The 25,670-nt window shown below is 45.7% G+C and overlaps 1 protein-coding gene across 5 annotated transcripts in view; it reads left to right on the top strand.

The window, feature by feature from the left end:
* Window positions 1-807: 807 nt before the first annotated feature.
* The window catches only part of AUTS2 (activator of transcription and developmental regulator AUTS2), a 715,720-nt gene continuing 690,857 nt past the window's right edge, over window positions 808-25,670 (top strand). For all 5 annotated transcript variants that reach the window (XM_034068703.1, XM_034068706.1, XM_034068704.1 and 2 more), the window contains exon 1: window positions 808-1,101. In XM_034068703.1, coding sequence (XP_033924594.1) covers window positions 808-1,101 — 294 coding nt within the window. The remainder of the gene's footprint in view (window positions 1,102-25,670) is intronic.

Below are 25,670 nucleotides of genomic sequence, written 5' to 3'. Positions count from 1 at the left end.
TGTTTGTGGAGGGGCCGGGCTGGGCTCCGATCTCCGCTCCCGAGTCCATCCCTGGTCGGTGCCTGAGAAAATTGCATCTGGATGCATCGTTATTATTATTGTGTTTGATCCAGGGAGATAAAGGAGGAGGGGGAGAGGAGTGAGTGCGTGCTCGTGGGGAGGGGAAGGCTGCACCCTCCCTGCACACACACACACACACACACGCAGAGAAGGAGAGCTCCAGACACAGCGATATATATATATATATTTTTTTTTTCACCCCCTGGAACTTCTTTTAGTTGGGGAGGAAAGGAAGAAAGAAAATAAATTCTGTGCAAGGAAATACTCTGAGCTCCCTCCTTCCAGCCGGTCTCTCTCCTTCTTTCTTTATTTCCCCCCTTCTCCTCTGCTTTTTTTCTTCTCTTTCGAAGATCCTCGCCCTTCCAGCCCCTTGATCAAAGCGTTCCGCTATTCTGATTTATTGCCTGCTTGCTGAGGCTTCCCCCCCTTCTCTTTTTTTTTTCCTTTTTTTTTCTTTTTTTTTCTTTTTTTTTTTTTTTTTTTACAAAGGCGACCTGAGATCAGCCATTACTTTCCTTGGCTCGCTTATAGGAATCTCTTACATTTGGTGCTTGCTGCTGGTGGTGGTGGAACCGCACTCGGATTCTTTCATCCCCCCCCACCCCCTTGCTGTCCTCTCCTCCCTCCTTTTCTCCTTCCCTCTCTCCCTCCCTCCCTCCCTCCCCCGTTATTCCGCCGGGGGAGCCGGATTTGTGGCTGCGGTGGGGCGGGGGGGGACGAGAGAGAGAGGGAGAGCCGGCGAGAGACATGGATGGCCCGGCGCGATGCAACGGGCTTCGGAAGAAGCGGCGATCGCGGTCCCAGCGCGACCGGGAGCGGCGAGCCCAAGGCGGGCGGCGCGGCTCTGCCGCCGGTGGGGCCGCCGGCCCCGGGGCCGCCGCGGCGCTCTCCTCCTCGGGCTCGGAGAAGGAAGACAATGGGCCCCCGCCGCCGTCCCGGCCGCGGCCCCCCCGGAGGAAGCGGCGGGAGTCCTCGTCGGCTGAAGAGGACATTATCGACGGTTTCGCGATCTCCAGCTTCGTCACTTTCGAGGCGCTGGAGGTAGGAGCGGCGGCGCTTTGTGTGTGCCTCATTGTGTGGGGGCAGCGGCGGGGGAGCCCCCTCCTCGCCGACCCGTGCCCCCCCTTCCGTCCTCCGCCCCGTCCCCCCCCCCCCCATCTCCGTTTCCTCCCGGGCCGGGTCCTCCGGGGGTGCCGCGGGGCCGGTCCCGTCACCCCCTCCCCGTCCCCGGGGTTCCCTCCCCGCCGCCGACACCTGCAGCCTGGCGCGCCGCTCCCGGCGGGCGGCGGCGGGCACCGGGGCCGAGCCCCCGGCCCCACGCTCCACCGGCGGCCCCCCGGTGGGTGCAGCGGGGAGCCGGGCGCGCTCCCCCCGGTGGGGCTCCCCCCGGCGCTTCCCTTCCCACGGACCAAACTTTTCTGTGGCCGCGCTGTCCCGGCGGGGCCGCGCTCCCGTGTCCGATGTGGGGCGCTGGGGATGGGGGTGCCTGTGGGGCTTGCACCCGGGTTCGCCGAGCGCCGCTGCGGGGTGGGGGGAGCCCGTCCTGCCGTGCTCGCTGCCGGCCTGTCACTGGTGGGCCCCGCGGCCTCGCACGCCGCGGGGTGCACCGGCACCCCCGAACGCTAAGGGCGGGGGTGCGGGTCAGCCGGGGCCGGGCTGGCCGGGAACCCCCCTACGATGTGTGTGTGGGGATGCTCGAAGCTTCGGGTACCCCCAGTCCACCCGCGACCGTGTGGATGCTGCCGTGCGAGGGGAGCTGCGGCCCGTTGGCTTGCAGGGCTTTGTTGCTCGTAACTTCTGCTCCGGAGAAGTTTTGCCTTGGTGAAAAGCAGATTTATTTGGGTTTACGTGTGCTGGAGTCACAACTGGAACGATGATGAACTGTCAAAATGAATGTGGAGATGAAGCTGATGGTTTAACAAAAAAAGAGCATAAATCCGGGCAGCTCTTAAGCTGTTTGTATGTTTAGCTAGGAGTATTAGTGGCGTTTGCAGGGTTTTTTAGTGTTTTGTTTCTTTCTTTTTGTGTGTAATTTGGAGCCAAATTTCGTCCTTGGTTACACCTGTATCCATCCAGACTAATGTCTCCAAGTGAACTTCCTCTGGTGTAATTGGAGGGGGGATTTGTTGACTCCACCAAACCTCCACATGGTTGGTGTTAGACATGTGTGAGCAATAATGAGCAAATGCTGAGGTAATGACTATTTTACCACCATTTCTCACCTGGGGAGCCCATCCACCAGTGCCCTGCTCCAACCAGAGAGAGGAGGACTGTGGATACGTGTCTGTCTGCAAGAGTGAGGTTTGCATGCTTCTATTTCAGGTAAATTTCTTCCTCAAACAAAGCCCCAGTTTGTGTCATTAGGGGTTTTTATGGGAAATTGGACTTGAGCATTTGGCCATTGTGCTTTTTGGAGGGGAAGTGAAGAGCAAGTTTTATGGTCAGAACTTGGTCAGGGTGCTTTGGAAAATGTCTTGATTCTGGGTTGCTGCTTATTTGTCTATTTTCCAGTTGAACTGAAAATAATTGCTGTGCTCCTTTTCAAAGGCAAGAATGGCTATTACTTGCATCCCATGTAATCCTGTATCGCTAAAAAGGAGTGCAGAAACATTACCCAGTTCTGCCAGCTAATATCACATTCAGATAAAACAATAGCTCACACACTGAGACTTGACATACTTTTAATGTTCATGTGATAGGTGGCACATTTTGACCTAACGATTTCATGCTGCGTTGAGAAGTAATGTCACAAAATCATTGTTAGGTGCTTTATCCTGCAGCTTGGTGTGTATGTTTAGAAACTTGTTCCTGAAGATCAGAGGGAGATGGAGGTGTCTAAAGCACAAGCCCAGTGTGGCAGGAATGACTGTGTATGTTGTGTGTAGCTGCCTGAAGTTTTTAGTGGGATTTTCGTGTTGGTGAGGAGGTTGTGAGTGCCTGGTGGAGTGAGATATCTCAGCCTTGGTGAGATGTTTAGGTGTTAATGTGCTTGAGTTGAGACAAGAAGCCTTGGGTGCCATGGAGAGGTAACCTGCTATTTATACAGCTCTTGCTCTGGTTCTGACCCTGTACTGTTAGGGGCCACGGGGGTTTCTTCCCCAGCTTCCAGAAGGCACTTGTGCCCAGCATGTGAAAGTGCCCCAGCCCTGGCTTTGTGCTTGAACTTAAGCCTTTTCTCCGGTGTAGCACAAAGTGTGCAGAGACAGAGGGTGTTTTGTGTGCTTAATGTGTAAAACAGAGCTGAAGTGCAGGATGCATTTACTGCTGCAAGATGTGAACCCGTGGTCCAGAAGAGGGGAAGCTGGTGGGTGATGGCTTGCACAGGAGGAATGGCCCCTGCAGAGGGACAATGCTGAACTCTGTGCTTGTGGGGATGTCTTTACAGCAGTAGGTGTGTGAGTTGGGTCTATGTGAGGTGTCACCCCATGATCTTCTTATGAATGCTCTCTGTAAAGTTGCAAACAAGAACAAGAATTTGAATATAACTTCATTTTACTTGTCTTTTACTAAATGCTTTTTGTTGGGGTGACTGAAAAAGCCTAAAGTGTGCAGAATACCAGGTTGTGTGAAGCTCGTAGGTGGCAAGGGGTGCACAAGAAGAGTGCACATCCCATGGCCACTGTAGCCTCAGTAGGAGTTGTCCATGTCTGTTATGGTTATGCTGAAAAAAGTTCCCATCCCTTGAAGCAAAACTATCTTTTTAACCCACTCCCACTCCTGGAGCTGCTTTTCTGTCCAGGTGTCAGCAGCCTTCTCATGCTTCTCAAGTGTAAATTGTTTGGTGTAGAAATCGAGGCCATCTGCTTCTGGTTATCTGTCTCTGGGTTTATGGCACCTTGGACCTTGATCTCTCTAATGTTTGTGTGGGGAATAAAAGGGAAGAGGGGGTTGAACAAAGACAATGCATTCTCATGATGGAGTTTTTGTTTCCCTTGGAGTGACAGTCAAGCAAATCCTGTGTCACTGGAGTTGTGACCAGCCTGGTCTTCACCTGGCTTTGCTAGACTGTTGTAGTGATGTGCAGTGCAGGCCTGAGCCCTACACTGGGGAGCATCTTGGAGCTTTGACCTTCAGAAACCAGCACTTGTTCTGTAGTTAAACAGCTGAGGTTTGTTCCTAGGGTTTGATCTGCTCCACCAGATCCTCCCATGAGTAGCCTTGCAGGGACTAATTGCAGCAATCTCTGCTGTTTACTCCAGAGTGGTTCCTCACACATCACTTCCTTGACCTCCCCAAATCTTCCAGCCTGTAAAAGCTACATTTCTTAGGCACATCTTCCTGTGCCTGAGAAAGGCAGGGACACTCAGTTCCTGTGTTAGTGTGATCACTGTCTTCTCAAGCTGAGTGCTTTCCCCACCTTGGTGTAGCCTGGTGCTGCACTGCTGCTGTGTTTGTTACCAACAATAATAGCATGAGGTTCTCCAAACCTGGATGGGCATTTTAGACACTGGTTTGACAGGGAAAGGGCGTTTCTCAAGGTGTGATAAATGAATCTGTTGGAGTGACTTTGTCCATGATGTGCTTTGGCACTGCTGGCAGGGAGGATTCTGTGGAGCTCCTCAGCGAGGTGAGCTTTGGTGAAGATGTTTGTCTCCCTCCAGCCACTGGTGCACAGGACTCTGGGCAGGAGACTGACGTGATGTGGCTGTTGATGTGCAGTGGTGAAGATGGTTTACTGTGATGAGAAATGAAATCTGACCTGAATGTTACGGCAGCTTAAAGCCTGGGAAGTACTTTGTGTTTCCTGAGTCAGCTCTGACCATCCCTATGGAGTAAGCAGTTGATTTCAGGTTTTCTGAACACTGAGTAAGGTAATGAGTTTTTTCTGTGGATGTTTGTTTAGCTTCAACTCAGGCAGTTCGTCTGACAAGCCTGAAATGGGGGACAGATATTTATAAAGCACAAATAGAAGTGGTTGTGGGGTGGGAAGGGGGGATGGACGACTTGCATTTAAATGAGGATTCTTGTTTCATAAAACTGGCAGAGTTTCTCACTGTGCATTTGCTGAACTAATTCCTGTTCAGCACGCAGGCATTAGGCTGTTTTGAGACCATGCTGAATTGTCAGGTAAAGCCCAATATAATTAATCACAAATGAGAAATGCTGACAAACATTTGTCAAGGAGCTGTTTAATGAGCTCCAAATTCTGTGTCAGATGAGTCCATCCAATGAGTGTAAATAATTTTTAGCAATTGTTCCACCGTGTGTGTGTGCAGATGTTGGCTGCGGCAGTTTTACGTGTTGGACAGGCAGTATGAGAGTAGATGGCATAAAGCTTAACAGCTGATGGGGGCTTTCAAACAGAGGCACTACTGTTGCACAAACAAAACGTGCAAGTAACAGGAAGGTTTTGAGGAGCCTGTGGTCTCAGTTGTGTGTCTGTGTGCGCTGACAGTGTAGCTCTGTGCCTGCATCTCAATGCAGGAATTTGATTTAATAACTGTTGTGTGATACCCATCGCTAGGCACAGCCCACTGAAAATAGAAATAGCTTGGCTGTGTGACAGCAGAAGCTTTGAGCTGGACACCAGAATGAGTGGTGTGTGTGGTGGTTTTCCTCCCCAAATCGTTTTCTTCTCACCTGCCTTTAGCCAGCCTGATTAGCCTGTTTACTTAAATTGTCTGAGATTTCAAGCTGGTTTGTTCTGCCTTGTCTCTATCCTTTCATATTTCAAAAGGAATTTGATCTTCATGCCTTACCTCAGCAGCATCATAACATCAGGTGTTTGTTCAGTGCTGTCAGCAAATCTTGGTAGCCCTTTTCATGTTTATTGACTGCTTAGATGCTTAGATGTTTGTCCTGGTGTCTGTTTGCACATGCAAGTCTGCAGATTTACACCAGCAGGGAAAGGAGGGGAGTAACTAAATGAAGCTATCTGCGGGTGGAGTGGCGTTAGGTTTTGTGTGACAGAGGGATATCATAGGAAGTGATGCGCTTATTATTTTCACTGTGTGTTTAGAGGAATCAGCAAATTGACCTAAGATCAAATTCTGAGATAACCTTGACAGAGGGACTGAAGCTCTTGATGAAAACCCTCAGCAACCAGACCTGAAAGAACAGCAACCCAAACTGAAAGCAGGACCGCAAACAGCAGGATGCGCATTCCACAAAAGGAACCTCTGGGGTAATTTTTGAAACCTATGTTACTGTTGTTTAGTTACCTGAATGCTTCTAAAATACTTCAAAATGACTTTTAAAAGCCTGATACCTTTCTGGGAGGTGGGGCAGCCGTGACCCTCACTGAGTTCAGTAGCTGTTGAAGAACTGAAGCTCTTTGGGTAGATAGTGACTGAGGATTGTGATTGTTGCATAAATACTCTTTTAAGCTCCTGATGGTAACAGTGTGATGAAGGTGGGGATTTTTGCTGTTCCCATAGGTGGTAGCTGGAGGCACAATGGCCTTGAGTTGAAGAAGAAAGAGTTTAAACTGTAAGGACAAATTCTTTGGATAAATGTGATTCAAGTAATCTCTGCTGGCCCTGCTCTGTAAGATTAACATTAATGGAATTATGCCACATATCAATAGGACAAAAGACACCGTTACCCTTCTTTTTTTTGGCATCCTTTTTTTTTCCTGCTCTTTGGGTGAGAAAGTAAGTCCTTTCTTATTAAATATCTGGGGCCTACGCTGGGGTGAGGGAATGCAAAGCTCAGGGAGGTGCTGGAGTCACCATCCCTGGAGGTGTTTAACATAAGCGTAATGGGGTGCTTGGGGCATGATTTAGTGGTGGATTTGGCAGTGCTGGGTTAACTGGATGATCTTAAAAATCTTTTCCAAACTAAATGATTGTGTGGCTTATAAAGTAAAGGATTTATATATGTGGTTTATAAAATAAAGGATCAGGAGCTTGGAAGTCAAATGATCATTAGGAAAGGCAAAAAAACCCCATCAGCAGAAAGACATCAAGGGGCTGAGTAATTGAAAGATTGAGTTACAACACTGAGATCAATAGAGAAATATCAGGGACTGGATGGGAACACTGAGAACTGGAGGGGGTAGTTGTTGCCCGAAGTGGAAGCTTCAGGAAAGAGCCCTTGCTGTATAAGTAAAGCTCCTTGGTGAGAGCCCACCTGTCAGTACTGAAGGGGGATACTCCACAGTATCTCTCCCAGTTACAAAGTCATTAAACCTGGTAACTCTTGAGCTGGGAGGAAGGCAGGATGCCTTCACTCAGTGACATGGCTCCTGTTTCCCCCCCCATCTCTGCTACTATTTATTATTTTTAGGGACAACTCCTCTCAGTTTGACTGGAAGACCCTACCACATTACACCGGGGGGCTGACCTGCAGCCTTGTAATTATCTGCAGCTAAATTAGAAGTTTAATCTTTGTTCTGAGCAACAATAAGTTGAGTCGGATAGGGTTTAAAAATAGCCTGAGCTCAAGTTCAGTGAAGTCTCAAATGCAATTAATAAAAAGGTAATGGAGTTAGGAAGTTGTGGGCTGAAATGTGGGAAAGTTTAACTCTCCGTTTTCCTTCACTCCAACTGCAGTGCTCTGCTGAGGCAACGTCACCTTGGTTCTGCAAGGGGGAATTGCTTCCAGTGTTTCCCTGTGTTCTTGTACACCATCCTTATGATTTACCAGCTCAAGCGTCTGTGTTCTCATAGGGGTTTAGCTTGGTGTGTGCCACAAATTGCCAGCTGTATATGCAGTTTTTGTATAGTCGGTTTGTTGTCTTTTTGACTCAGTGCCAGCCATGGGTGAAGACCATTTCAGAACATCATGATCCTCTAAACTCCTTTGCTGTAAAATGGGTATGAAAATCCACTTTGTAAGTAACGAGAAATGGCTAATGCAGGTAGGGGTTTGTTTTGCTGTAGCAGCAGAACGTGCAGTGGCAATTTGTCAGATCCCCAGCTCAGCTCTGCTGTACTATTTGCCTTTAAATAGTGTGTTACCTTAATATCTTCAGATTTTTCTCCTTGTATCTTGGCAACACTACTGCTGAAATTCATACACTTATGTGGGGGAGAGAGATTTTAACCAAAAGGTTAAATGGTAAATATTATGGAAGGTGTTTTGGTTCTGTCCTCTGTGTGGTGGAATAGAAGTCAGCAAAAGAAGATTATTCCTTGGCACTGCACATGTTTTTCTGTCTGTGAGTTTCTGTCTATCAAGTTTAATATGATTACATGGCATGACATATGCTCCTTGTGGATTTACTTGGTATTTGGTGTGTATCTTGGTCCTACTGGTTTTAAAATCTCTCAAGACAAAGAGATGTGCAGAGGTGTATTGATATCTGATGCACCTGAGCTCCTGGCTCTCTGAACTTTACCTGGTATAATGCTGCCTGATGCACATACTACTGATGTGATGAATATCCCAAGTCTGAATGGGAATACTTACTCCACAGCCATGCAGGGAGATCAGTTTGGTGCTATCTCCAAAAACAGTCTCCTTTTAATCTGTCCCACATGTGTTTGTCAGCTTCCCAAAGTGGAAGTTGCTTCTCCCTTAGAATCGGTGCTTTTATAAATTGCCTCTTTTTGTACTTTTATTTGGTAGCAAAGGGGACTTTTGGTGTGTGAATAAAACCACTGCCAACCTGTCTGCCCCATCCACAGGCCTGGGCTTGTCCTTTGTTGGGCAAGCTCATGAAAACAAAGCAAACACCTTCAACCTTTGAGACGTGCCCTGTGCTGAGCACTGTTTGAATGAAACCGTGTGGGGCAGGTTTGGGGGTGCTGCAGGATGACTGTGCAGACCTCAGTTGGAGAGATAGAGGTAGGTACCAAGAGGTTCTAGGGTAGATTAACTCTTGGGTGGCTGAAGTTCTGAGGAGGTACTCCTTGTGTTGCAGAGTAGTTGTACCAGAGTTGTATTGCACTTTAAAACATGTTTTACACTTTCTCTGAAATCACTGGGGAGATCCAGAGCCGAATTCATCCAAGTTTGTGAAAAACCTTGCTCTGAATAGGCTGGCTATGAGAGGGTTAGGTTTTTAGAGGAGTGTATGTTACAGTGATGATACCTGGTGCAGATGCCACTTTCCTGTCAATGGAAGAAACCAGTGAGGCAGAAGTGCTTGCTGACTTCTGGACCACACGCAGGTGGCTCATGGTGGTAGTGGGTACAAAATGTGTGGTGTGACTTGTCCCTTCTGGCAAGCTTTGACAGCCGGTGTTTTGCTGTTTACACACCATTTCCTATTGCTGAGGCTTAGATGAATTACAGACATGGTGATAATTGTTCAAGACATTGATTTTTGTTTATTTTTGCTTGGAAGTCCTAAGTGACCTGAGACCTATCATTCTAAGAATCTGCTTTAGTCTGGGACCTTGCATGGATGGTGGAAAGGGAGGTGAAGCCAAAAGACCAGTGTTGTTGCTATGAAATGGGGATGTCCAGCTGGGGTGCTGTAGGCTCTGCCATTTGCCTGGCTCCTGGCCACCTTTGTCACCTTCATCTTGGCTTCTGCACGTCCAGGTGCTTAGCACTGTGTGTCTCTGGAGGGTGCCATTAGTATCCTTCAAGTGTCCTCCAGAAACTGGCATCTGGTCCATAGATTCCAGAAAGGGAAAGAGCTGGGAGGTGCTGCTGTCGCAAGAGCTGGGTAACACATGCTCTCCAGCTTGCTCCAGAGCTGGATGGATGTGTTGAATGGCCAGGCATGATGTGACATCCATCAGAGCGGGCACCGGTGGAGGGCTGAGGCAGCCAGAGTAGCTTTGACCTCTGAGGAGTCTGTGTGGTAAGAAGGCAATCAAAGAAGTGCTGCTGTTGGGGTCGATTTATGTTGTAACTCAGGTAGTGTTGTGGGTTTTAATGCACGTCAAGGGCACTTTGACCTTTGAATGGAATCCTTTGGTGTGAAATTGTGTCTTTTTTCCTCTGTCTTCTTTTTCTTTACTGAAAATGCAAAACAAATACTGCAAATGAAAACCGTCTGTTTTGAGGGGACCAAATTGCTTCCATTTTATGTGATTTGGATATTACTGAACGATTAAAAGTCCTAGTAATTTTTACTGGCCGGCTATTGTGCTTGTAGGCAATCACTCTTGCAGCATTAGTAATTTTAACTGTGGAAAAAAATAATAAAAATGCAATTAATGTGTTTCAGCAGCTGAGTTTGCTGGACTTTAGGAAAAAAAGAGAAAAAAGAGTAAATTTTAATGAGTTCTGGGATCAGAAAGATACATCTGGTAGATGGATTTGCCAAGTTTTCAACCTCAGAATGTGTGTTGAAAAACTCAGTGAATTATGTAGCTACAAAAGTGGATCTTTGCATGTTTATAAGACCTCAGTGCAATCTCTGTATAGTTGCCTAATGACAAACAGACATTCTCACGGGGCACAGCCCAGAAGGACACACATATGCTGAAATGGGTCTGAAAGCTGAAAGTAAGTGTATCAGAATGCTGCTACTAGTGAAGGGAGGAATTTTAGAGCATTTGTTAAATATAAGGGGGGAAAATATCTTGGTGTTGGATGGAAGAGAAGGAAGGGAAATGGGAGGGAGAAGACAGAGGAGAGGGAGCACGGAAACTTTAAATGTACATGATGTGTGGGCTGATATTGTGCCTCCACTGCTGAACCAGAAAATTTATAACAACTGTTTGTCATGTGTATGTATTTATAGCCATTCACATAATGAAGTTTCATGAGGTTGTAATAACATATCAAGATGGATGTAATTAAAACAGAAGCAAATTGACACCTCTAGATTAAAGGCAAACTCTAAACTAATACACCTGTATGCTGTCACTTATGTATTAGTTGTCTGGGGCAGTCTGCCAGATATGCAAATAGAAAGACATTGGCAAATTTCCTTGGATATGTGGTTATGAAAAACCCAAGTATTTAATCTCTTACCTAGCCCTATTCGGGTTTGTAGCAGTGGTGGGATTTATTAGTTTGGTGTCACTGATGCTTCATGATGGGAACGGGCTAAACTGTATGGAGGGGTGGGAAAGGAGGAAGGAGAAATACAGAGCAAGTGACTTAACAGTGGAATCCGTCCCTTAGAAAAGAGATGTCAACTGGACTGTTTCATATCTTCCTAACTCTTGAAACTCCAGAGGACTAAAGAGTCCTTGATACTCACTTTCTGTAGCATCTGAGCTTGTTGAATGATTGTGAGAACTGCACTGTGGAGTCATAGAGTCCCAGATTGGTTTGGGTTGGAAGGGACCTTAAGGCTCATCCAGTTCCAACCCCCTGCCATGGGCAAGGACACCTCCCAGTAAATCGGGTTGCTCCAAGCTCTGTCCAACCTGGCCTTGGGCATTGCCAGGGATGGGGCAGCCACAGCTTCTCTGTAACAAGATTGTGGTTCTATCATGCTGCAGGTGATTGGGGTTCCCAGTGAGGAAACTTCTCCTAAAATTTATGTGTTTCAGATATATTGTCATGATTTAAATCTGATCTAAACCATTACTGGGTCTGTGAAATGGCTATAAAGTATCTCAGCAATTTTATGTAATAGTGTTTTTCAACTTGCTTCAATTTGCAGAAGCCTTATTTTTTGCCAGTGGAGGTGTGGACACTTGTACAGTAAATTTAAGCCTGTGGTCAATAGATTTGCTCTCTAAATTAATGCTCATGGGGTTCTTGGAAATAGTCTGGAAACTACTGATATAAAATAGGCTGTTGGTGTGGAGCGGGAAGGGAATTACTTGTTTTGTTAGTCCTGGGCTTGTGAATGGAAGTACCAGCCTTGCTATTGAGTAACTTGCCCAACAGATAAACCTGCTTTTGAAAGCCCCAGGTGTGGAGATAGGTCCTCATGGGGCTTGCGTATAACCCCTGTAGCTAGTGATTTGGGTTTTCTGTCAAACAGCTGGTGCTGGTACCTCCAGCTCCTCCTTCCTGAGTATAAACAACCTTACCTTTTGTGGATTTGGTGGCATTTGCTCTGTCTTAGAGACCTGCATCCCTCTGCTACCTCCAGTAACCTCCTCAGATGTTCACTTGTGTCAGTAACATTAATTTATAAGTACATTGGTATGATTGAAAGTCTGGATTTCAATGAAGCCTCACATTCTTGAGTTCAATGTTGAATTGGGATTTGAGGTTCCTTGTCCCAGTTGGGGCTGAATCAGAAGGAAATCCATCTGTCAGCCTTGCCAGGCATTGTGGTTGGGAGGCTGTTCCTGCTGGGTGCTGGGCTGTAGCTGTAGCTCTGTGGATGGGTGGCTGTGCAACACAGTTATCTTCTACATAAAACTCCAATGGGCATGTTTGTTATGCTTTTTCTGAATTAAAAAGACTCATTTTTTTAATATATCTGGACATTAAGGATCAATTGTAAGAGGTACGTGGCTTTAAAGTGATCTCAAATGTAGGACTTTTGTCTTCAATACTTCAACAACTTCTCTTCCACCTTTAATCTTTCATGAGCGGAAGCTTCAAAAGATAATTAGTAAAACATGCTTTTATCTGCATTTATCTCAAAACATGATTAATTTTTTAACTGCAATTACAGCAATCTTTTTAAGATTCCTCTATATTAATGAGTAAAGGGCTTTTTTTGAGAGCAAGCGAGTCTAAATATGGCTGTATTGGCTGAGTTGAAAGGTACATTTATGAGTGTGTTTTTTGTTTTCATGGCTAGGGATTGAATTTCCGGTTCCAGGAAGTAATATTTCACATGGATTAAAGTCTTTGAAATGCTCTTGCCTGGCTTCACTGGATCATTTTGAGGAGCTGACAATGATAAGAACTGGATCATGCGCTCTGCAAGACCTGGCTACTGAATATATCCAGTTCCACATTCTGCTTGTGGGTACTTTTAGCTCCACACTATGTGTGTGTGACAGGCAGGATGTCCTCTGCATGCTGCTCTTGGTATTGAAATGTAAGATACATGCTGCAGCTGCTTTGTTGTTAATGAATTGGCAATGAACTTGTAAATTTTCACCTTTACCATTTCTGTCTTCTGTTATAGGCAGCTTAAGGTATTTTTTATTACTGTTCCACTGCAGGGAGAAAGATGTTCATGTCTGCTTCCGTCTTTATTGCTGGTACTAATGTATGTAGGACTTTCCAGCCGGTATCCTGCCTGTAGGTTGAGTGTGTGGCCCTTTGGGATTTTGAGCACCTCCAGTCTGTCCAGTTGCTTGTCCTCTATGGCTCACCCCATTGGCCCCAGAAAATCTGCCACCCCCATAGAGATATCCCAAAACAGCCTCCAAAAGCAATGGACTCCTGCATGGGATTGCTGAAAAGAAACAGAATTTAAACCACTTTTCACCGAAGCACAGCCTTGGTGTAATTTGGCCCCTTGAAGGCTGCTCCTCAGCCCTGGCTCCTGCTTCTCCACGAACAGGAGGGGGAGATTTTGGGTTGGAGCTGCTGTTTCACTCCTCTGTGTCTCCAAAGGGGCTAGGCAGAGCATGTACCTGAGGCTGCTGGAAGCGATGCTGGGGTGATAGAGTGGCTTCAGTTACCACAGTGGAGTCCAGGCAGTGAGGGAAACAGCATCCCTTTGAAACTGCAGCTGTAAGAAGGGTCAGGACCTGATCTTTCTGGGGTTATTTTTTGTTCCCTTCAGTTAAGCCCTAGTCCTGCACGTCAGAGGTGATGGGTAAGCCCGTACGGCCTTGGTTTGTGTCTGGTTTTACCTTCTAACATGGGATTGCAGTAACCCTGCCCTGCAGTCTCTGGGGGGGTGGATGGGATGATGATTGCAACAGTGAATTGGGCAGCTGCATAGGGAAGCATGTGAGTGTATAATCAGATTTCTGATAAAACCAGGTCTCTAAGTCCCTTGAATGGGTAGCTTTGCTGTGAATAGCCTCGTAAGGTCTGCTGTGCCTGCTCTCTTTGTTTGGTGCTCTGACAAAAAAGATTGCTCTGGTATCCTTGTTGGCATATTTTTACATCTGTTATCCATATTTTGGATTTGTTCTGGCTGCAGTTGTATTTTGTTTTGCAAAATGTACCTGGGATTGGGCCGGAGATATATGTTTGCTAAGGCAGATTTGGAAATTGCGTTGTTGAAATACAGCCCATATGGGCCATTGTAAAATGGTTACTGCAGCATATAATTGCTTTCACAATGATGTGCTTTGTCATTTTACTTCCATCTTCAAAGAGGCTCTCCTGTAGTCTGCTGACAGCAATGGTGGTATTAGAAAACATATGGATTTGTGAAGGCATTAAACTGTCTTTAGTTCAAGGATTAGATTACAGTGTTAGAGTATGGGTCACCACGTTTTCGTGTGGATTGGCTGCACTCAACTGTGTCACTTTGTTATAAGTCAGGGAAGGGTTTGTTTATTTATTGGGGATATCTGACATAAAATCCTTTCTCATACATGGGGAAGGAGGCATGTCTCATGCTGCAGTACCTGCTATGAGCTGCACCTCTGTCCCTGGGCTATGGTCCCTCCGTGTCCTGTGGTTGCAGGGCTTGGTCAGGGCTGGCCAAGAAGCCTTGGAGGGAAGTGCCGGTTACAACATGGAAAAACACACAGAATGCAAACTCCACAAAATTGGCTTTGCAGTGTTAAGGATCTTACTTCACCGTCTGCACTTGTGCTTGGTTTGTGTAGGTCCCTCCCAAAACAACTCTTCTGCTATCTGTTGTCCTTCAATCACACTCTTTAATTAAGATGCTGAGCTGGTCCTTTCGAGACATGGGTTTGTTTCTGTGTAAGCACACTCATCTTTCACAACCTTGAAGCAGTCACTCCCCTCCCGGTTCAGCAGGGCTGTGCGAGCACCTGCTTTGTGGTTGTGCTGAATAAGGATGGATTTGGATTTGGGCTTGGATCCATGTGTATGCTCATGGGAGGTGCTGCGTCCGGGCTTGTAGATTTGGATTTGTTGACTGAGAAAAGCAGCCTGTGGGGACAGTGCTGATGTGTGAGCTTGTATTTAGTGTGAAGTCAAATGTGTGCTTAAGTGTCACCTTGAGCTAGAGCTGTAGTTTTGCTGTAGCTGAGTTTTCCTGTTTGCAAAATGGGTTTAATAATACTTACTCTTTTCAGAGATTGCCTGGCTATTAAATTAGTGTCTGCAGGATGCTCAAATAGTAAGTGGTTAACATAAAATATCTACATAATTTAACTGTAGGACATTAAAACACCAGTGCTTATACCCATATAGCAGGGACCTGGCTAGAACATATATTTAGGTAACTGAAGGCACTTGTATTATTGTCAACCTCCTTTTAAAAAATAAAGCTATTTTTGCCTTAAAATTGTTGGCAACAGTCACTTTGTTAAGGAAATCTGATGTGAAGGGAAACCCAATGAAATACTGATAAGTGCTTTATCTTTATACTGTTATGATTAATAAGTATGTGAAAGTTAGTGTTGCTTAGTTATGGCTTGCTTCAGTTTTAAATGACTTACAACATTATCTTTCGCTGCTGTGGTGGATATCTAGGATAGCTTATGGTAATACCTTTCCTTAAATCCATTGCAGAGTAGGGAAGAAGCTCTCATTCCACCTATGAGAAATATTAAAGGCTGTATTACTGACTGTGGCAGCTGTGACGGTGATAAACAAATTAGATCTGTCATTAATGCCAGGGTCTGCTGGTGTAATATGTCATAAAACTGGTACATCTCTGTTACTAACTGGCCTATAAATACAAATAAATGCAGTGTTTTTTAATCCTCGTGTAACAAATTTAAGAGCAAAGCTGCTTTGTGAGAAGGTTTGTGAAAGATGAACGTGAGGTTCTCATTATATGGCATGTTTTAGCAGTAAACAGTGCAGAAATGAGAAGGAAACAGGCTGGGGAGAAGATCCTGTTGACATCCCCAGGTTTTGTAGTAAGCCCTTATGAGGACTTTATTTAAGGACAGTATTTGTGCAGATGTTTAAATCAATCTCTCTTTAAGACAGTGCTTGAATATGTTGTTAAAAGTCATAGCATGGTGCACTTAAGCCAAGTATATGCCTAAGTGCAGTGAGGAGCAGATATTATTAGTTATACATGTAAATATATCCTTAATGCGATGCTTCAGAACAGTGACTTTATAAAAATGAGTTTTATTTTCAGGGAAAGCTTGGGAGGTTGGCTTGGGGGTTTTTGGTTTTGAGGCTTTCAGGCAGTTGGGTCTGGTGGCAAGACAGCTTCTGGAGCAATAGGACCAAGATGTGTCCTGAACTCTGCCTACTGATGCAGCTCAGCATCTGCCCAAGGGATGCATGACACACCTGGATGTGCTGGAAAAGCCCCAGCAGGCACCTGGGCAAGGTGAGCACAGGTAATGGCAGTGGGACTGAAATGGTGTGCTCTGATCATCTTTGTGGCCCTCCTCTCGACTCGCTGGAGCAGGTGCAACATGAGAGGGACGTGGAGCTGTTGGAGCGAGTCCAGAGGAGGCCATGGAGCTGCTGCGAGGGCTGGAGCAGCTCTGCTCTGGAGCCAGGCTGAGAGAGCTGGGCTGGGGCAGTCTGGACAAGAGAAGGCTCCTGAAGGGGCTGCAGGAAAGCTGGAGAGGGGCTTGGGACAAGGGCCTGTAGGGACAGGCCAAGGGGAATGGCTTGAACCTGCCCGAGGGGAGACTGAGCTGAGCTCTTAGGCAGAAGCTGTTCCCTGTGAGGGTGCTGAGGCGCTGGCACAGGGTGCCCAGAGAAGCTGTGGCTGCCCCATCCCTGGCAGTGCTCAAGGCCAGGTTGGACACAGGGGCTTGGAGCAGCTGCTGCAGTGGATGGTGTTGGAGTCGGGCACAGATTCAGGTCTGGGTTTAATGTACAGTGTCAACACAAACTCTTGACGAGCTGCATTCTGTCCTGTATAGGATTGAATCTTATTTCTCTCTAGGAGAAATGTTGAACTTTGCAGCTTTGCTTGCAGTAAGTCCTGTTCATGGCGAGTCATCAGAATTTCCCTGGCAAGTAGCATTGCTTTGGGTAATTATTTTGGGAAGCTTCTGGGGGTGCTTCATCCTCCCTGCTGGTACAGACACCTTCCCATCCAGCCACACACTGTTGCTTCCTCCGATACCAGCTAAACAGGTGGCAGGATTCAAATCAGCACTCTCTGAATGGAGTTCACTCTCCACAATAGCTCACCAGAGGCCTGTTTTGTTACAGAACATTGATTAAATAAATATTCCTATGCATACAAAAGAGGAGAAATCTGTTACAGCACTCTGCAGTTATTTTTCCATTAATGGCAAGGAGCTCTCTGTAATTTTTCTGCCCCTTTCAATCTGTTTCCCTGTCTCCCTCCCTTCCCATCACTACTAATGCCTTCAAGTGCATGAGTAACATACAGACAGCTTCCATTCCCTCCAGTTCAGCTCTGCGATCACCTTCACTCCAACTCAGTATGCTTTAGGAAATCCCACTAGCCGGTGCAGGGCATAATTGACTGCTTCATGCCCATGTTTTTGATTAGCTTGATATTTCATGTTCAATATCAGTATTCCTTGTGCTAGCAGACTTTCATTTCAAGAATTTACATGGCGCTCAGGAACACAGGGCTGCAATTCCAGCATCTTGCTATGATACTGACAGTTGGGGCACAATATTTGACTTGTGAAGAATGGCTTTTTCAGACCTTTGAGGCAGGAGTTACTGCTCTGTGATCTGTGCTGATGGAGGTGTGTGTATGTTGTGGAAGAAAAGCATCTCTTACTCAAAGGTCTTGGCAGCCAAAAACGGCTCCGCTGCAAACAGCAGGTCTGATTTGGTGTAAAATAGTGGCATTTAGATTGAAATGTATGGTAAAGGATTCCTTTAGTGGGAAAACAGCTTTACTAGTGTTAAGTTCAGCAGATATTTGTCTTGAGAAGGAACTTTTGGTGGAACACATGTCTGGCTGCAATAAATGTAGAGGATGAGGAAAAGCCATGGCATTGCTTTGGCTCTGTGCTGCTGTGACAGAGACCAAAATACACTCCCCCAGAAGGAACTTGAATTTAGCTTGCTTTTTTTGCTCAGGCAATAATCTCTCTACTTTGGAAAAAACCCCAGAAGTCAGCATTTCTATATCATAATTTTTCGTACACAGATTCAGAGCTGTTAAATCACAGAGCTGTTCCCCTAGAGAAGTAAACTGTGTAATGTATTTTTTAATGTTTAAAGACCATAAATGAAGCTTCCTTGTATTATGTGAGTTTGTCTTGAAGTACTTACCACTGTTGGAGAAGTACCCACTGGGATAAAGCTGGTTATCTGGCAACTCTTGTATGGAGAGCTCTCATCCTCTTTCCTAAGCTATGATATGATTGCTGTGGTTGAAATGAAGCCGTGTCAGCACACCCTGTTCCCGCAGTGCTTCGTGTGGCTATGGGTTAGAAAGGAATGGTGATGAAGGGCTGCAACAGAAGCCCACTGTGTCTCTCCTCCTGCTTACTGTGGGCAGTTAGTTGGAAGTGACACTAACCTGAGTTTAATCCTAGTTTCACATTGTGATAACATGCCAGCTGTTCCCTGTATTCTTCCATGCTGCTGCAATGTAATTAATTTTTGTTGTCTTTAAAGATGTAATGTGATGTTGGTGTGCTTTCCTGCTCCCCCTTCAGCACAGAAAATACACCACTAATTCATTTCTCCTGTAACGTGAAGAAGCAAGGGGAAGTATCTCAAATCCAAGTGACTGTGTTGAAGACAGCTGAGGAGTGATGTGCAGAGAGGAAAGGCCTGGTTTCAGACACTGTGAAAGCCACTGGGACATGTGTAGTGATTAATGGTATCGTTGCTTTTTAGCTTCATCAAAAGGTTTCAGTGTAAGAGTTTCTAAGGAATGCTGATAGTCACAGGAACCTATCAAAGGGTACAGAAAATATCAAATGAGCAAGCAGGAATGGGAGTTAATTACTGAACAGTGATTACTCTGATATAACCAATTATTGGATCATTAAATGTTTATTACCTTTTTTATGCTCCTTTCCCCCGTAAGTGCAGTTTCGTCCTCATAGTATTGAAGAAAGGGTGGATCTCATGCACGAAAAGCCTTTTCAAAGCCTAGAAGGTACTGAGAGAACATCTCCTCTCAACACCTGACATGCTGGCCTGCTTGCTCTGCTTTCCCTTGCTCTGTGGATATGGGGTCAAGTGCTCTGAACCCTATTTAAAGGCCAGATTATCTCACTTCCAGGAAGGGCTGGAGAAGAGCACAGCAGAAGAAGCAGGGGAGAGGCTCTGTTAGGTGCAGTGGCAGGTTCACCGCTCTCCAGCTGGTGACATGGGGTTGGGTTCATGCCTTCTGCTCCCATTGGAAATGGTGTCTGTCACCCAGAGGCTTTTCCGAAGGCTTCTTGGTTCCCTAAGGATGGAGTGGCATAGCTTCACTTTCCTTGGCCTCACAGCATCGCTTACTCTCCATTCACTAAACCTCCCTGAAGGAAGAAGAGTTTCCCTTGCGAGGCAGAAATGATGCCATTTGAAAGTGAGACATAAACCCAGCCCAGGTCTTCCAGTGGGCATCTGCTAAGTGAAAAATACCATCTTTTCAAGCTGACTGCAGTTATTCTGGATGACATTTGAGGGTTTAAAATGTTAAAGCAATTTTTAAAATACAGCTATTTGTGACTTTTGTTGATGATCCTTAAATGTTGAGTTGTTTAAGCTCGGTATCTCAGGAGAAGTGAGGGTCAGGGTAAAAAAATGAAGCTCTTTGCCTGTCATCACAGTGATTCCTGGTAGTGGCATGTGCTGATCTGAATGCAGGGGGCCTGGAGGGGTCTACATCTACCTTGTGCCTTCAGTGGGTGTTGGGGGGCAGGTGGAGAGATGCTAGGGCTCGTCCCAGTGCCTGGCAGTGGGTTTTGTGCCACAGAGCAAACCCTGGGAGGCAGATGATGTGCTCTGCCTGGTGTGGTGTATGTGTGAGACCCATTAACAGATCTGCTTAGCAACACCAGTTCATCTGTCTTCTGAAGCACTTGGTGTGTCTCGTCTTCAGCTACTGGCATTGCCACCTCTCAGTAACCATGTTGGTTTTGACACGGATACAGTATGCTTGTACCACAGAGGAAGCTCTTGCGAATCATGTTTTTCCATGCCCTCATTTGTGAGTTTAGCTTAACTGTTTTTATGAGCTTTGTGAGGGGAGTATCATTTTTACTATTAACACCATCCCTTTACCAAGTTGGAAGCTTCAACCATTTTTGAGCTAAACCTTCAGTCACTCTGTCTTTTATCTTTTACTATTTGGGGTTTGTTTTTCTAACAACCCAACCAGCCTAAAACCTGCTCCTGGACAAATGTGATTTTCATCTCTGACACCTTAATCCCCCTGTAAGTCGATGGGGAAGGTTATAGGGAACACACAGCAGAGGTTGAAACCAGGATGCTCTTTGTGGCTTTTGTTATTACTGTAGTGGGAAAGGAGGAAACTGTTAAACCACACTCCCTGTGCTCTGGGGAATTGAAATTGTTGTCCTTACTGTGTTGCTGTGTCAAATCAGTTGTGGGGCATTTGGGGCTTTGCCATCTTTGGAAGGACTCTTCCTGCTCCTGGTGGGTTTTTTCTCTGTAGTCTGTCAAAACTGAACTTTATTCTGGGTTCATTTCTCTCTTTTCTTCTAAAAAAAAGAAGGTAAAAATAGAAAAAAAATAGAGCATGTTTACTTTGCAGAGCAAATATTATGCAGGTCACGGCTTCCTCCTGTGCATGAAGATGATTCTGTCCCTGCAGTGCAAGTCTGTGGAGTCAGGACCTGTCAGAGATGCTTAAGGATGTGTTGCTTGCAGGAGTCCAGGTTCCCACACAGGCATCTGTGCTAAACACTATCGCTCTGAATACCCAGCAGCAAACTGCTTCCTCTAGCAGTGAATCACAGCTGTAAAAGGCCCCTTAATGTGCTACAATCAGTTTTGGGGATGCAAGATGGTTCATGGGCTCTGTATCCAGCATGGAGGCTGTGAGAGCAAGAGGTACAGCTAGGGTACTTGGTGCTGCTGCTCATAGGAATGTATATAATTATCCCTTTTTGACAGCCTCTGCGTAAAATAGTAGTAGAAATAATCATAATGAAACATCCCTCAGGCTTTCCCCTTAATAACTGAACATACAGCAGCGGTTGTAAACTGTCTTGGTAATGTCATAGCCTCTCTCAGAAACGCTAAGGGCAGAGGACCTCCGGCAGGCAAGGAGCCCAGTAACAAGGCGAAAACAAGATGTCCTTGTGTTTTAGGTCCTGTAGAAAGATGTATCGCGGTTGCAACACTGTGGGAGATGAGCCAATCTCCAGGACTGCTACAAATGTTAGATTTCAATGAAAGGTCAGCCGGGAGCAAGGTCAAAACAAGCCCGATACGCATAGCAAACAGCAAAGCTGCTAGGCGCAGATAAAGGTTAATGCGAAAGGGCTATTGGCATTAGTGTAGCATGTGGTCAGCTTGCTGCGGAGCAGGTTCTGAACCAGGAGATAATGAGGAGGGTTTACTCTAATTCTATTATAATGTATAATTAACTAGCATAATTGATAGCAATTTTCCCTGTGTCTGTGTGTGTATGCATGGGTAAGGTCTCATTTTTGGCTTTTTGTGCGATGGTTCTATGTGCCTTGAGCTGATGGGAACCGTCCGGTCACTCCGCAGGGCTTGAGCTCACTGCCTTGCAACCTTTTCAAGAGCCTGTATTTTCTCTGCCTCTGAAATTAGATGTGATATCTAGGTGGTGCCCTGGATAAGGGAGACCTGCTGCTGATAAAACAGTCTGTTGTACCAAGAGCCACAGATGAAGTTAGTGTTTGAAGAGAGAATGAGGGACAGGTCATTCCCATTTCCTTCTGGGTTGTTTGCACCTTTTATTCTCAGTATCCCTGTGAAAACAAAGCGCTTGAACTGAATTTTGCCTTTGTGATCATCTTTTGTACAGGATAAAGTTTAGGCCATGCAGGAACAGAAGCATACTTGTACTTGAAATGCACTGGGGATTTTAGATTTCATGGTGCACTAAGAAGAAAAAGCATTGCTGATTTCTCTGGCCTTCTTTTGCAGGGCAGAGAGGAGATAAAAAAACCTCCTTTTGCCCCAAATCAGCCCAAACCCAGGCTGAGATGCTCAGATGATGTGGTGATACTGGGGATTTTCTTGTGTTTTAGACAGGTAGGGAAACACTGGATGCCCTAAAGTAACGTGGACCACCAAATGTAAAATTAGACTTTATCCCACACAGTTGTTACAGTTCGGTTGCAGGAAGCCTTATACCTACTATTAGATCCTTGATACTATGTGAAGACATCAAAGTAGGAACTTTAGGGTTGTTATTTGTTTGGGTTTTGGTTTTATTGTGTTATTATTATTAATATAAAATACATATTTCAAATCTGTCCCTGATGGTAGAGGTCTACCTGGAGTGTTGAACTGTAAAGTAATAGAAGTGGGCTGACAATGAAGTGTTGTATGATTTATTTTGACAGCTGGTTTGCTTGTCCACTCCCGATTTTGCTGGGTAAAATTGAGGGAGGGCATTAATATTTACTTGTTTTTTTTCTTTCAGTATCTATCGGTACACATTTTTTGAGTGTAAATGCAAATAACCCACTTCTCCATTCTTAATCCCTTGGGATGAGAAACCTAAAGGCCATATTCTTGCTTGAGAGGAGGGGATTTAGCCTTCCAGCTATATTAAATGTTAGCTGGAAACATGTGGCTAAAGGCTTCCGAGTATTGAGCTGAGGCTCTTCCCTGGAGGTTCTGGTTTATTTGGAAATTAAATTTGTAATTTCTTATTTATTTCATTAATTTCAAAGGTTACACAACACTTTAAGCCTCAGATTTTAGGTCGTTCTGCCTTTCACAGCCAGATACACCTCATCAGTGAGAAGGCTCCCCAAGGACTGCACAAGGCTTAGAGTTACCCAGGAAAAATGTGCAGAATAGGTGTATTATGAAGTGGTAGGTAATGTAACCCCTGTCTGTTTGGCTGATGAGTGCAATGTGAGCAGTGTTATGGTACAGTTGCATGCACTTAATGTCCTTTTGTATAAAATAATGCCAATTGCCCTGGGCTGAATGATGCCAGGGTCTTATAAATACCTGCCAGTACTTGGAGAGATGGCCAAGAAAAATCAGGTGGAGACACCAGTGAGGTTGGCTCTCATGCAGAGTTCCAGTGTCTGAAGCACAGCTAAATCTAGTGAGGGATTAATACCAAAATAATCCTGCTTGTCCAGGAAACCCGTGACAACAGGAAGGTTTGAGATCAGTGTGATTGTGCCTTAGAAGAAGTGTAATAATAACCAGAGATAGAAACCTATTGCTATTCATCCTACATCACATCTGAGCATTCCTACAGTTTGTTTCCTGTTCCCGTGATATGGGAGATCCTATTCCACTTGAAGGCCTGCATCATTTCAGTGCCAGCTTTCAGCAGAACCCATAAAAATGCTCCAAATCCAGCAAAAATTCCCTGTTGCTGAAAATCAATTCCTCTAACCATTTGAAGAGTCTCATCCTGGACTCTAGGTGGTCTGTATACTGTTCTCTAGTGCTGTTAGTATTCTGGCTGTGGAAGTTAGACTGAAATGGGAATAAAGGTAAGGTAGTAATTGGGAGGATAGAGGTGGCACCTATTCTCTGTCCTGTCTTTCCAGTCTCACTGCTGGAGCAAGTGTCGTAGTTATCAGAGCATTTTGCAAGCTGTAAAGCAGTTGAAGGAAACACTGGACAGGGCTTCCTTCTTCAAAGCCTGTTTCCCTGATTTTTCCTTGAGCAGTCTGGATGTGAGTAGGTCTGTGTCCCTAGTAAAACTATATCCATGATTCAGGACTGTTTGGATTGGGTTTTGGTTAAACCTTTGGCTTGAGTGGTGCTGTTTTTCCTGTGCCAGCAGTGACCATGGGCATGGTGTGTTCTGCACACCCTCATCCATGAGGCCACCTTGTCTGTATCTGGCTGCACCCAGTGCATCTTCAAAGCCAAACCACAGCAGGCAGGGTCCCTTTGGCTCCTTGGCTTGGTGCAGTGGATCCCGCAGGTCCCTGGTGAACGGAAAGGAATCTCAAGCACTTGGGGCATTGCCTTCTGCCAGGTCTTCTAGGTGGAGGCTCTGGACCAGCCTCATGGTTGGTGGCAAGGGCAACTGCAGTGATTAAAGATGCAGCAAGCTGCAGCTCCTTCTTCAGCAGTGGGGAGCTGCTTTCCTGAAAAGCACTTGTGTTTTTAAGCCATTTATTTTCCGTTGGCGCTGAGTCATTAAACATTCCTGCTTGTGTTGTGTTGTTTTTACCCTCTGTAGGAGCTGAGGGAATTTATTCAGTGTCTCAGGCGGGTAATGGACGGGGCTGAGGAGGTGCTTGACTGCCCAACTTGGCGGGCAGAGCGCGGATGTGGCTGCGGGTGACATCTTTCTGGTGAAGTGGGATGTCAAGATCCGAGATCCTTTTCCACTTAGTGTACAAGAGTGTTAGAACAAAAGGAAACAAAAAGCAGCCCTGCACCACAAAAGAAAACCAGAGCAAAACCCCTCTGGCTAAAGGTGCATTTTTAATGTTAGGAGCAATTTCAGACAGGAATTGCGTTGAAACACTTTACCTGAGTGTTAATGGGGTCGGAGGAATTGTGCTGGTTTGCACCAGCCTTGCATGTGATCATCTCTTTTTTATTCCAACTGTGTTCACAACAGATGGTGATTATTATGTTTGCTCAGATCAATGAATATATAGAAAATAAAAAGGCAAGACAAGAAAAAAACCGAACCAAAAAATGCCCTCAACTCAATTGAGTCACCCGGGGTTCAGCTGTAGCCCCTGGGCTTTCATTTGGACAATATTAAGTTATAGTAACTTAAATGGAATTTTTATGAGCAATTGTTTTGCCGTGAAACAAGATCTCCTGTGGCACTGACCCAGGCAGATATCTGCCTGTTGGACATGCTCTTCTAGCAACCCCTGCTCTCCTGGTGACACGCTTGTTTGACTGGCGGGTGCCCTCAGGGCCATACCTGTTCCTCACCTTGCTTTTCTGGGAGAGACACTTGTTTACAAAGTAGATGAGAATGAGAAGCACATAAAAATGAATAACTTCAGAGAGAATCCAAAGTCATCTGTTGGAGTAAATGGGAATATCACAAATGAGCAACTGAGAGTTGAGGCTTGTGGGTGCCGATGGATGCAGGTGGTGGTGAAAATGGGAGAACTGTGTTTCTCCCTACACGCAGGTGTAAATACAGCATTTCCTCATGAGTTATTCAATCCTGGACTTCACTGTGTTTGCTTTGTTCTCTCGTTTTGCCTCAGCAAAGGATAGTGTGAGGGTACACTGCTGGGGTGTGAAGATGAGGAGATGCTCGCTGCTGACATCTCTCCAGAGTTGCCCTCAGTGCTTTCTCACAATGATGCAGAGCACTGCCACAGTCCCGCAGAGTGAGGGCTCCCCTCCAGAGCTGTAACCTTTGCTGTTCTAAAGTCTGAAGCATAGTCCTTATGATATAATAAAATAGTTAGGGTTGAAAAGGACCTTAAGATCATCCAGTTCCAACCCCCTTGCCATGGGCAGGGATACCTCACACTAAACTATATCACCCAAGGCTTCATCGTACCTAGCCTTGAACACCGCCAGGGATGGAGCATTCACAACCTCCCTGGGCAACCCATTCCAGTGCCTCAGCACCCTAACAGTAAAGAATTTCATTGTTATATCCAATCTAAACCTCCCCTGTTTAAATTTGAACCTGTTATATATGAAGGATGGGCAAGTCATGTGGGGGCCAGCCCTACTCCTGCTGCATTCACAGTCAGGATTCA

This window comes from Melopsittacus undulatus, chromosome 13 (genome assembly GCF_012275295.1).
Source record: "Melopsittacus undulatus isolate bMelUnd1 chromosome 13, bMelUnd1.mat.Z, whole genome shotgun sequence".
Taxonomy (NCBI): Eukaryota; Metazoa; Chordata; class Aves; order Psittaciformes; family Psittaculidae; genus Melopsittacus; species Melopsittacus undulatus.
The sequence above is the reverse complement of the archived record's forward strand: the minus strand, read 5'-3'. Positions and strand labels throughout refer to the sequence as shown.